Below are 13,798 nucleotides of genomic sequence, written 5' to 3'. Positions count from 1 at the left end.
CTATCTAGTCAAAATACCATGTTGGGTTTTCTAAGCAAGAATGGATACAGTAGACATATGTCAGCTAGGCTCTGCTTAGATGAAAGCATCCCCTAATCATGACAAATTAAAGGCAAACAAATGGAATTACAGATTTTAAAATACTCAGCAGCCTAGTTGTCTTGGTTTCTACAAAAAAATCATCACTTAAATGTTGACGTATAGCTACCAACTCCAGGGATCACCATGCCCATAGGTATTCTAGTGAACAAGAAGTACTCATTAAATGTTAAAAAACAAACAAAAACAAAAAACAGGCTACAGTAAATTCAGTTTGCATAATTATTAACATGACTCTTCCCTCTTTTCCTGCTCCTCAACCCTATAATGGATAATGCTGTTAACTAAAGTATCATTACCTCAAGGTTGAGGTTTATTATGCCTTATATCTTTGACATGTAAAAGGGTGAAGCTCATCCTTAGATATAATTGTCACCTACCCAATACCAGAAAAGCACTGTGCCTACATTACATTTCCCATCTTTCTGATCCACTATCTGAAATATGATCACTGAAATCATCCTCTTTAATTACAAATATTCCTCAAAAAAGCAAACAAAACCTTAAGAAGGTTAAAAAGTAAATGGAAGCTTAAAAAGGTCAATGTAAGCTCATCAACTTTTCTTCTAGTGTCAGACTCCTAGGCAATTGGGTTTTGACTGGAGAAGAAAGAGGAAAAGATGCACTTAAAGGACACACTCTGACTGGGTCAGACTACAATGCAGTCAGAATACTTGGCATGGAACAGGTAAAGTTAGGGTGGGAGGAGGAAGGATGCAAACTTTTTATCATGGAGTAACATGGAACAACAGACTGGTTCCAAATAGGAAAAGGAGTGCATCAAGGCTGTATATTGTCACCCTGCTTATTTAACTTACATGCGGAGTACATCATGAGAAACGCTGGGCTGGAAGAAGCACAAGCTGGAATCAAGATTGCCGGGAGAAATATCAATAACCTCAGATATGCAGATGACACCACCCTTATGGCAGAAAGTGGAGAGGAACTAAAAAGCCTCTTGATGAAAGTGAAAGAGGAGAGTGAAAAAGTTGGCTTAAAGCTCAACATTCAGAAAACGAAGATCATGGCATCCGGTCCCATCACTTCATGGGAAATAGATGGGGAAACAGTGGAAACAGTTCAGACTTTATTTTTGGGGGCTCCAAAATCACTGCAGATGGTGATTGCAGCCATGAAATTAAAAGATGCTTACTCCTTGGAAGAAAAGTTATGACCAACCTAGATAGCATATTCAAAAGCAGAGACATTATTTTACCAACAAAGGTCCATCTAGTCAAGGCTATTGTTTTTCCAGTGGTCATATATGGATGTGAGAGTTGGACTGTGAAGAAGGCTGAGTGCCGAAGAATTGATGCTTTTGAAGTGTGGTGTTGGAGAAGACTCTTGAGAATCCCTTGGACTGCAAGGAGATCCAACCAGTCCATTCTGAAGGAGATCAGTCCTGGGATTTCTTTGGAAGGAATGATGCTAAAGCTGAAACTCCAGTACTTTGGCCACCTCATGCAAAGAGTTGATTCATTGGAAAAGATTCTGATGCTGGGAGGGATTGGGGGCAGGAGGAGAAGGGGACGACAGAGGGTGAGATGGCTGGATGGCATCACCGACTCGATGGACGTGAGTCTGCGTGAACTCCGGGAGTTGGTGATGGACAGGGAGGCCTGGCATGCTGCAATTCATGGGGTCGCAAAGAGTCAGACACGACTGAGCGACTGAACTGGACTGAACTGCTGGGGCTTCAACTCTCCTCTACTAGCACATGCTTGCCTTGTGGATGATGCATCGAGCTCTAATCCAGCCTCCCTCTCTTAATGCTTTTTTAAAGCTTCTCACTGTAGAGTGACTCACTGTGTGGCTGCAGGGCATGTGGAAGTGTTTATACAATGGACAGTAGGAATTAGGCAAGTATTCATGGATGAAGTATTAGGACTGGTGATTGGCAGTGAGGAAGGCAAAGTGGCATGGACAGAAAACCAGACAGATGGAGTTGGGAGCTGCCAGCAAGTAATACAATCTCTTCTCTCTCCATGGTAACCAAGGCAGTGACTTTAGTGACCATACCTTAGGTCTCTGATGGAGACAACCAGAGATGGAAAAGACAGCCTGACCTCCTGCTATGCCTGCACAGCTATTGCCCTCTTGCATGTAGTCAAATTAGCAAATACCTGCTTAGTTCTTCCTGTGTTCAAGGCACTGCTGCTGCTGCTAAGTCGCTTCAGTCGTGTCCAACTCTGTGTGACCCCATAGACGGCAGCCCACCAGGCTCCCCCGCCCCTGGGATTCTCCAGGCAAGAACACTGGAGTGAGCACTAGCCTATTCTCCATTAAGGGGTCATAGTGTATGCTCAAATATTATGGTCAGGATTTTCTGTTTAATGCAGAAAGATAAACTCCTGTCTAGTTTATATCACAAAGTTTAATATCTCCCTAAGAAACCTCATACAGTATATAGTTCAATCACACTCTCACAGTACTAAAAATAAAATGAATTTTCCTCCAGTCTTTTCAACATCACCATTTAGGGGTAAAATTTCTTTCTACCATTAAGCTTTGACAAGCTTTTTTTTCTGACTGGAAAGCCAGGTTTAGAGTAACTATTTGTTTGTCTTGTCCATGATTGATCACTTTATAAATAAAAGATTATCTTTTGCTTTCAATAGAAAGAAGAGTCGGTGGATGATAAATGGAATCGGACAACTTTCCAGAAGTCTGTTCCCATGAGTACTTACCTGGTGTGCTTTGCGGTACATCAGTTCGACTCTGTAACGAGAATATCAAACAGGGGGATACCTGTGAGTACCATTCTATTTTTTAAAATTTACCACCTATGCATTTGTGATTGTCTACTTTTTCTGAACAGTCTTTTTAAACCCCACACTAGAAAAGCCCATTAGACACCAAGGTCTGTGAGTCTGATGAAACACTGAACAATATAGAAAAATGTAAGCTGAGAGGAGCAAGGTGAAAAATAAACAAAACAGCCATAGGAATGGATGGCCTTGAATTATTTCAGGAGAAAATTCACTATAAATCCAAAGCTAGTTTCTAAGGATATCAGCACAAACGTATTAAATATTTGAGCATGCTCAATTTAGTAAAATGATTGGGTTTCTGTGTTTGGGTGGTGTCCAAGATAGAGGCCAGAGGGAGAGGAGGAAATCAGAGGTAGGTGAATATCCTTCAAGTAGCTAAGCACTGAGACGTTTGTGGTGCCATCCCAATATGTAATTCAACATAAGACAGCAGCAAGGTCTCAAAAAGCATCTTCTTAAAAATGTAAGAAAATACAAATAAGCTTTTAAAAAAAAAATTCAAATGATGAACTTAATAATTTTCTCTTGAAAAATGAAATACTAAATACTTTAACCTAATTATTACCTAATTATTTTTCTCTTTTTGGAGACCCCCATTCTGCTCATGCCCTAAACTTGCTATCTAATGGTTAGTCTGCCTCTGTGCTATATATTATATATATGAAACACTATATTCTTTGTAATATAATTTTATAAGGAAGAAATCATCACTCCCATTTTACGAGTGAGAAAACTGAAATGATGAGTTTAAGTAATTTGCTCAAAATCACACCACCGGCAAGTGCGGAGACTCAAATTCCAGATTCTTTTCAAACAATGTACCCTGCTGCAAACCTTCTGAAATGTGATATCCTGAAACATATCTTTACCTCTTCACCAGTCACTGGAGAGAAGAGGTACTTCTCTCTCCATCCTATCTATAGAAGACAGCTAGCCAGAGTTTTCCTTCCTGCAAAAACCTGTGGGGCTCTTTTCTTCAAAACTGAAGGAAAACTTAAGGGCATCTAGTTTGAATGTCAATTCAAGGTAAATTCTCCCTCTTTGGCATTTGACTGGCTCCCTACCCATTCACTCTAAATTGAAATCTAGCACTTAACACCCAAGCACAGATGCTCCAGTACAATTTCCCACTCCAGAGAGAACTACGGGAAAACTACACCACTTTTATCTACTTAAAAGTAACATCAGTGGGAACCCACACTATTCTCACAGTACTACATTCTTATGGCTACACAGACAACCTAAGACAAACCGGCATATGAGGAAAACAAGCAACATAAAAGAGAAAATCCAAGACAAATAAACAGCCAAGCACAGTGTGAGTAAATAGTCATAGAAACCAAAAAAGCCATAAAGATTAAACATTCTCACATACCCAACCTATAATTATTACCCTCAGAGATTCAAGAAGATATGACCACTGTAAAATAAAAACAGAAAACTATGAGAAAACAACCAGAAATAGTAGTCAGAGTTTAAGAACATAACTTTCAAAGCATGACATGGCTCTAACCCCCAGGAGCTTGTTGCGAATTCCTTCCAAACCCAGGGCCCAGTAGGCCGATAGGTTTAGTCCCTGCCAACTGCTCTGTATTTTTATCCACTCCACAGAGATGCTTACGTTGTTTGAAGCCCTGATATGTCTTGTGGGCTTTCCACTTTTATGTTGCGACTGTCATTTCTGTTTGGTAGGAGCAGTGTTGTTCCTGTTTAGTTGCTAACTCATGTCTGACTCTTTCCAACCCCAGGGACTGTAGCCCACCAGGCTCCTCCGTCCCTGGGATTCTCCAGGCAAGAATACTGGAGTGGGTTACCACTTCCTGCTCCAGGGGATTTTCCCGACCCAGGGATTGAACCCGCGTCCCCCGCATTGGCAGGTGGATTCTTTACCGCTGAGCCACCAGGGACGCCTGTCAGGAGAAGTGGGGGTATATTAAAGCATTAATATGCTGTATGCTCTGGAACCGAAGTCTCCATATTACTGGTCCCTCTAACAGATGAAGTTGGTTTTTGTGTAACACTACATTTTTAGTATAAATTTCATAAATCAGAAAACCGTTCTTATCCACTCCACTTCTGACAGTATTATTCTGGTAACATGTATCACTTGCTTTCACAGTCGGGTTACACTGTACAATCCAAGACTCTATAATACCCTGACTGAAGTCACCATTCTGGCAAGAACTACTTTACATCAATAAAACCAAATCGAAGCCCATGTTCTTCTTAATTGTTTACCGGTAATGGCAGATATTAGTACCTGAACCATTCACTATGTTTAAAATGTCCTTGTTGCTCATGAAGATTAGGAATCCAATCCTAAAAAATTGTTGGGAAAAAAGGTAACCAAGTTTGGAATGTAGCTCAAAAAGACTTAACTCTGCACATTTCCTTTTGTGACTGCCAGTTGCATGACACTTTTATTGAGGTATAGTTGGTTTATAATACTATATAAAGTTCAGATGTATGACATAGCAATTCATAATTTTAAAGGTTATACTCTATTTGTGGTTATTATAAAATATTGGCTATATTCCTGGGGCTGTACAATATTTATTTTATATATAGTTGTTTGTACCATTTAATCCCCTACCTATATTTTGCCCCTCCCTTGTTCTCTCTCCCCACTGCTAACCTCTAGTTTGTTTTCTGTATCTGTGAGTCTGTTTCTTTTCTCTTATATTCACGTTTGTTTCCTTTTTCAGATTCCACATAAAAGTGACATCAGATAGCATTTGTCTCCCTCTGTCTGACTTACTTCACTAAGCATAATACACTCCAGTCCATCCATGTTGTTGCAAATGTCAAAATTTCTTTCCTTTTAGGCTGAGTAGTATTTCATTGTATATAAGCCACACATGCTCCATTCATCTGTTGCTGGTCGCTTAGTTTGCTTCTGTATCTTGGCTATTGTAAATAAGCTACTATGAAAACTGTGGTGTGTATATATTTTTGAATTAATCCTTTTGTTTTCTTTGAATGCATGCCAGCACTGTAATTGCTGGGCATATGGTAACTGTATCTTTAGTTTTCTGAGGAACCTCCACACCGTTTTCCACAGTGGCTGCTCCAACTTGCCACCAACAGTGAACAGCGTTTCCCTTTTCTCCATATTCTCAAAAGCATTTGCTATTTGTGGCACATTTTCAGAATGAGTTTGATTTTTACAACATTTTTATTTCAATGAGTTTCTTTTTTTCTTTTAATTTCTTTCCTGGAAGGACTGTTCTAAATTAAGGGCTATCAATCTTTCTTGAAAGAATGCATTTAATTCAGGAAGCCACAGAAGATTGCCAATGATTCTTATTCCTAAATTTACAAAAATAATATGAACAAAGAAGTATATAAAATTCTGTGAAGTTAGATTTTTAAATGTTATTTGTTTGGAAAAAAACTCTACTGCAGTCATGATAATCACCACGCATCAAACTACCCAAATTTTGACTTGAATGAGAAGTGAGCTGCCAGTAAGTGTTCTGTGTAACCTAAGTGATGATGCTGGGCTGCTTCTCAAACAGTACCTCATGGCTGCTGAGCTCTGGGACTCAACGTTCTGAACGCACGTTGAAACTGCAAAGCCACAGCAATAATACAGTCCTGAGTCACCCAGACTTCAAGCCAAGGTTTTCCATATTTATAATAATTTATCGATGGATAAGGGACAATCTAAAATTTAGGAAGAATTTATCACATTCCTGTGATAAAGCAGGATCACAAACAAAACTTGAAAAGAACCAAAACATCACAATTCCTTTCTACTAAGTATTCCTCCTCCCCAAATTTCTATCTACTGCTGGAAGAATATTTAGAAGGACATGCTTCCCCGATGGTGCTAGTGGTAAAGAACCCACCTGCCAATGCAGGTGACTAAGAGACATGGGTTAGATCTCTGGGTTGGGAAGATCCCCTGGAGAAGGGCATGGCAACCAACCCACTCCAGTATTCTTGCCTGGAAAATCCCATGGACAGAGGAGCCTGGCAGGCTACGGTCCATAGGGTCACAAAGAGCTGGACATGACTGAAGCAAATTAGCACACATGCAAAGTTATAAAATTAAACATATTGATGGCATCCAGTAATACTAACTATGTAACTTAAACATGCATTTACAGAATTAAAAACAATATCAAATTCTTTTCTCCTTCTCATCCTGGCTACATCAACATTGATAATAAAACTGAGGTTCCCCCAACATTTTGTCAGTCTTTATTGAGCACCTACTATGTGCACAAATAGTATGCTAGGTCCTAAAGGGAGTGAAATATGCTAAAACATCTATACCTCAATGGACATGTGAAACATAGGTGGTCACCACTGTCCACTGTCACCCAACTGTGTTTTAAGGTCTTTGATCACACCATCCCTTTGGTGCCAAAGATCTCACCTTCTAAAACAGAAAACACAAAAACAGGGGGCTCTGCAAGAGTCATGGGCCACATAAAAGGAGTGTGTCTATCCGGAACAATTCAGATAAGATGGAAAAATCTCAAGAGATGAACAGGTGCTAAGTCTGACGGATGATCGGCAGTGGAAAGACAGGTTGTTGTCAATGGGTAGAGTGACCAAATATTTTATTATTTATAGAATATAAATAATAGAGGTGTTATTAATTATGCTGGGATAAGAGGTGTAAACAGATAAACAACAGACTTAGAATCCTACTTGGATATTTGGTCATCTCTGTCCATAGAAGATACTCAGCAGACAAGGACAACAAAAACATGGTCCCAGGCCCAGCGGGCCTGCAGGGCTCACAGGTGGTGGTGGGGACCCTGCAGGCACTGGCTGGACTTCTGACTAGGTGGTAGTGGCTAGAAGCATCTGTTCAGTTTGATTCCTTTTTGTTCACATGGTCTTTCCAAGTTCAGTGCCTTTGTCTCAGACTCTAAGACACCCTTCCAGAGTCTTGCCCCTTCAACCTTACTACCCCTCTCCTGGGGTTACTCATTGACACACAGCCCTCTGGACTTGCCTCCACTCTCTTTCCAATCTATTGTTAAAGCATAAACTCTGTGGTTTACTTTTTTTCTTGCCTTCTGTTTTTATTGCTAAAGCCTTTTCCAACCAGGCTCTTGCAAATCAAAAGGTTTTGGCTTTCAAATTTATTTGTATGGGTGTGAAAAGCCTATTCTGAACTTTGAAAACTTAATGTTTTATTTTTTCCCTCTTCATTCTCCTAGTATTCCTAATGGTAATGTGGGTACCACAGGGTGGATATCCCACATATAAGGAAGTATGGACAAAGAAAATTACAGGGGATAATCATTTAATGTATTATCTCTGATGATACAAATGTTCTTGATGGAACACATGAAAACTATTATGTGTCAAGTATTGCTTATGCATTAGCTTATTTAATGCTCACATTAACTATTAGTTACGTACTGTTGTTAACTCTATTTTGTAACTCGGGAAAGTCAGGCTTCATTCTTAGCAGTAGAGAAAAGAAGCAGTACAATATAGTAAAAAACAAACTTGGTGCTGAAGTTTAGTGTCAGTTTCATCTTCATTTCTCTTGTGTATACATTTTCCTCATATATACAATTGGAAGTTTACTTTTAAAACTCTTCAAACTCTAAAATTTGAGATACAAGTTTACAATTCTTATCTAAAATTTTTGGGATTAGTTGCATGTTGGAATTCAGAAATTTTCAGATTTGTGAAAGGCAATATGTACAGATATTGAGTATTATTGAGTAACTGCAGTGGGATCTTGGGGGTAGCTCCTTATGATCAAATAAAAGTGTTTCTACAGCAATACTTTTGTAGTGAGAAAAATAAGTTATTTAAAAAAAGTTCCTCTCAGTTCAGGTCAGATGATACCACCAAATTAATTTGCTGAGAACATATTAAAAACAAAACTTTGGATTTTCAAAACTCATTGGATTCTGTAATCGTGGAAACTGGGCTAATGAAAGCACTGGAGTAAAGATATCATTAGTGATGCAAAATATTATATTTTATGATCATTATTAATAGTCTAGATTAATAGGATTGATGTGCATGGTAAGTGTCACATTACCTGGAAATTTTTAAGTACTCAGTAAGACTAATAATTAACCATAATGATTACACATAAAAGAAGTAGTGGCAACCAATTAGAATAAATTCTTGTGGACTTAAATTCCATCTCTCAAATTTCTGGAGACCCTTGATTAAAGGGATAATATTAACAACTCTAAAAGCCTTCTTGGGTAGGGTTCCCATGTGATAAGAGAAAGGCAACAACAACAACATTGACAAAACAGATGAAGCACACCTCCCAAAAGAATAATCAAGTGCATATGGGCTTCAGGAAGCACAGATTTTACATCTGATGCTAGCTCAATAGATTCAGTGTTTTGAGTTATGCCTAAGGGGCTTCCCTGGTGGCTGAGAGGTTAAAGCATCTGCCTGCAATGCAGGAGACCTGGGTTCCATCCCTGGGTCAGGAATATCTCCTGGAGAAGGAAATGGCAGCCCACTCCAGTATTCTTGCCTGGAGAATCCCATGGACAGAGGAGCCTGGTGGGCTACAGTCCACAGGGTCACAAGGAGTCGGACACGACTGAGCGACTTCACTTTCACTTTCATAGTATCCAACAGGTCTTCCCTGTAGCTCAAATGGTAAAGAATCTGCCTGCAATGCCGGAGACCCAATTTCGATCCCTGGGTTGGGAAGATCCCTTGGAGAAGGAAATGGCACCCCACTCCAGTATTCTTGCCTGGGAAATCCCATGGACAGAGGAGCCTGTTGGGCTACAGTCCACGGGGTTGCAAAGAATCAGACACAACTGAGCGATTAACACTACTACGCCAATAGTATCCAACAGTGGTATATCTCAGTAATTTAGTCCACTTAGAGAATTTAGTATCTAAAAACGAAATATATGCATTCAAGTTAGGTAGGTTCTTGAAGACTTACAAACTTCATAGATAGTTGTAGTTATTAAGCTTATATAAAACCTTTATATTTAGCCTTTAATAAAATCTTTAAATAATAAAGGCATATGTGACTTTATAGAAATTAAGAAGAAAGAATATACATGTATATCTCCTTCCTCACCCCATGCTATTTCAATATGGTTAGTCACATGCTTAAAGAATCATCTCAGTGAAGCAGGCATGTAAACTTAGAACAATAGTTTGTTACAAAGCAATGACAATTCAGGAGTAACTGACTGAACTTTATCATGGACAGAAGTGCTGAAGCTTAGCAGATGATGGAGGGGAGTTAGCTACTCCTACCAAAGGCTGCAGAAAGGAATCTTTAAAATAAAAATATGTTTGTGATATAGAGCAGATAGGACACACAGATATGCTCTGGCTAATACTCTAACAAGGTTAATGTCTTTATATTCTGTGATTGCTTATCTCAGTTGATCAAATTGCTTATCTCAGCTTATCTCAGTTGAACAAAGTTGATCAAATATGACCATATCTCAGGGTTAAAAAAGATGATGCATCAAAATAAAGGTCACTTTAAAATAAAGGCTACTTTTATTTTTATTGGGTTTACATGAACACAACTCTATTAAAGGACACTGCATGCCTGTTGCTGCTGGCAACAGAAATATGGAGAGTAAGGAAAACCTGATCACATTGTCTCAGAAGCCTTCTGATTGAAGGAAGTCAGTCTACCAGCATGGTACTGGCAGAAAAAGCACAGAGCCTTTCTCCTCCCCACTGCTCCACCTAATGGGGAGACCTGCCTGTTATCTCCTCTTCCTCTTTTTCAACCCTGTTTCACTCTCCAAATATTATGGGCAACATAAATGTGCAGAGTGTGTAGATGACAGCACGGTGAGTCAAGAGAAACTACCATTTCTGACATTTTTAACAGAAGAGAACAGAAAGTCTGAGGAAGTCCTGACATACTAATCAGTTTACTGGTGAAAAATTCTGAGAATCTCAGTTTACGACATGGTCATGCCATATGAACATGATGGTTTTGATTTCATAGGGGGCAATTACCTTCACTTTGTTCAGCGACCACCAACGGGATCCTTGGTTTTACTTACCGTCTTGGAAAATGCATGCTGTCGTTCACAAAGAGAACAGGAGAGCAGCAGCAGTAAGGAAATGTACCACCTCTTCTGGAAAACTTAAAAATAAATAAAAATGAAATTTAAAAGAAAGGATGATAAATGAGTGAACTTTGTAGGCTTTGGAGATGAAGATGAATACAATTTTATTTATGCAAATAAAGCAAGAATGTTAATCACCCAGTATCTGGGAGAACACTAACCACTGGTAATTTAAGATGATTTTAGAAACACCCCTTAAATTATTGGATCTTTCTTATTGTTCACTTCTAAGAAAAGACGGCTAAAGGGGTAAGCCCAAAAGAATAGCAAAACTAACAATGCATTTGAAATAATAAAAAGGAAAAGAGTAGGCCTAATTTTTCATTTTTCATTATTAAAGAGTGATGAGGCCCCAGCTCCAGTTTGGTAGACAGGCTTAAACTTACCAGATGGCTGCATCTTTTGCTTTATTTGAGGTTTTAGAATCAGGCCTCAAGTTCAACAAATACAGTTCATTTGAATTCCTCACAAACTTTGTTAAGACTGCTTTCTTAGAGCAGTTTTAGGTTTACAACTAAATGAGGAAGGTACAAAGATTTATATAACCTCCCCCCCACCGGTTCCCACATATGCATACCCTTCCTCATTATTAATACACCTCCTCCAGACAGTACATTTGCTACCAAGGATGAAGCTATATCGAGCCATCATAATATCCAAAGTCCATAGTTTACCTTAGGGGTCATTCTTGGTGTTGTATATTCTATGTATATTCTATGTAGTCAAATGTATAATGACAAATATCCATCAATACATCATGCAGAGTATTTTCACTGCTCTAAAAATCTGTGCTCTATCTATTAATCTCTCTACCCTTCACCCCTCAGCCTGTCCACCACTGATCTCTTTACTGTCTCCATAGCTTTAACTCTTCCAAAATGTCATATAGCTGGAATCATACAGTATGTAGCCCTTTCTGATTGGTTTCTTTCATTTAGAAATATGCATTTAAGGTTCCTCCCTGTTTTTTTGTGATGGTTTCATAGTTAATTTCTTTTTAGCACTGTATAATATTCCATTGTTCACAGTTTATGTGGTACACGAGAGACATCTTGGGTGCTTCCGAGTTTTGGCAATTATGACTAATGCTGCTACAAACATTTTTTGTGCAAGGTATGTTTTAAACACCTTTGGGTAAATGCAAAGGAGCACAATTGTTGGGCCATATGGTAAAAGTAGGTTTAATTTTATAAGAAACTGCCAAAACTGTCTTCCAGAGTAGCTGTACCATTTTGTTTCTCACCAGCAATAGGAGTTCCTGTTGCTTCACATCCTCATCAGCATCTGCTGTCGTCCGTGTTTTGAATTTTGGCATTATAGTAAGTTTGTAGTGGTATCTCATTGTTATTTTAATTTGCATCTCCTTGATGAATATGATATGAATCAGCTTTTCACATACTTACTTGCCATATGTATATCTTCCCTGGTGAGGTGTCTGTTAAGGCCTTTGGCCCATTTTTTTTAAATTAGGTTGTTTGCTTTCTTCCTGTTGAGTTTTAAGAGTTCTTTGTATATTTTGGATAATAATTAATCATCAAATGGACCTTTCATAAATATTTCCTCCCAGTTTATGCCTTATCTTCTCATTCTCTTGATACTGCCTTTCACAGAGCAAAAGTTTTAATGAAGCCCAGCTTATCAGCTTTTCTTTCATAGTTTATGCCTTTGGTGTTGAAAATAAGAAATCACCTTCATATCCAACATCATCTATTGATAGATTTTGCATGTTATCTTTAAGACGTTTTATAGCTTTGTGTTTTATATTTAGGTATGCAATCAATTTTAAGTTAATATTTGTGATGGTTATAAGGGCTGTGTCTATATTCACTTTTTTCCATGTGGATGTTCAGTTATTCCAGCATCATTTCTTGAGACTCTCTGTGCTCCGATGTGTTGCCTTTACTCCTCTGTCAAATTACAGTTGCCTATTTTTATGCGAGTCTATTTCTAGGCTCTCTATTGTCTTGTACTGATCTGTTTTTCCATTGTTTTGTTAATACCACATTGTCTTGATTACTGTAGCATTACAGTAAGTCTTGAAGTCAGATAGTATCAATTTTTCAATATTGTTTTTCTCTTCCAATATTGTGCTGGATACTCCGGGTTATACATGCTTAGAACTGGGGAGTAAAAAGTCTATCCTTGCTTTGATTTATAAATTATGTCATGGCATAAAATAATATCCTGGGTATTTAGAGATGTAGCTTATCAAGATGCCTCCCTCTTAAGAAAATTTTGAATCACTGTATTTTAGACTCTGGGAGTAGAACAGTTAAAATATCAAAAGGGTAATTTGATGGCAATGGATAGAAAAGCATAAATGGAAAACATGCATGTAAGGGCTCTTTAGATAAAAAAAAATCATGCCTTATTTCCTCAAAGACAAATTACACAGAGATACACAGATAGATAGATACATAAATATTAAGATGACAATATATGCTCTAAGTGGAAAAAAAAATATTTTACAAATATGTCATACACTATGCCAACCATTGTGTCTTATGTTATTTACAGTCCTTGATGAAAGTACTCAGTGAGTTAGACAGTATTCTCCTTCACACCTGAGTCTCAGAGATGTGAAGTGATTTGCCCAAGGCCATGCAGAACGAGGATTCAATTAGACTTGTCTGCCTCCAAAGCTCACCTTCTTTCTACTAAGTCATGTATCATAGTTTTTGTGTTTTACCAAATGAAGAATTTTCACTGAAGTTTTCTGTTTTTTTAATAGCTCACTATATATGTCCAGCCAGAGCAAAAGCACACAGCCGAATATGCTGCAAACATAACTAAAAGTGTGTTTGACTATTTTGAAGACTACTTTGCTATGAATTATTCTCTTCCTAAATTAGGTGAGAACCA

General features: G+C 38.3%; 1 protein-coding gene across 1 annotated transcript in view; it reads left to right on the top strand.

The window, feature by feature from the left end:
- Nucleotides 1-13,798, top strand: part of ENPEP (glutamyl aminopeptidase) — an 80,377-nt gene that overhangs the window by 14,029 nt on the left and 52,550 nt on the right. Inside the window, exons 3-4 of the mRNA XM_052642137.1 lie at nucleotides 2,718-2,849; nucleotides 13,668-13,788. Coding sequence (XP_052498097.1) covers nucleotides 2,718-2,849; nucleotides 13,668-13,788 — 253 coding nt within the window. The remainder of the gene's footprint in view (nucleotides 1-2,717; nucleotides 2,850-13,667; nucleotides 13,789-13,798) is intronic.

The sequence above is a fragment of the Budorcas taxicolor genome, chromosome 6 (assembly GCF_023091745.1).
Source record: "Budorcas taxicolor isolate Tak-1 chromosome 6, Takin1.1, whole genome shotgun sequence".
Classification (NCBI taxonomy): domain Eukaryota; kingdom Metazoa; phylum Chordata; class Mammalia; order Artiodactyla; family Bovidae; genus Budorcas; species Budorcas taxicolor.
Note: the sequence above shows the minus strand (reverse complement) of the source record. Positions and strands in the feature narration are given on the sequence as shown.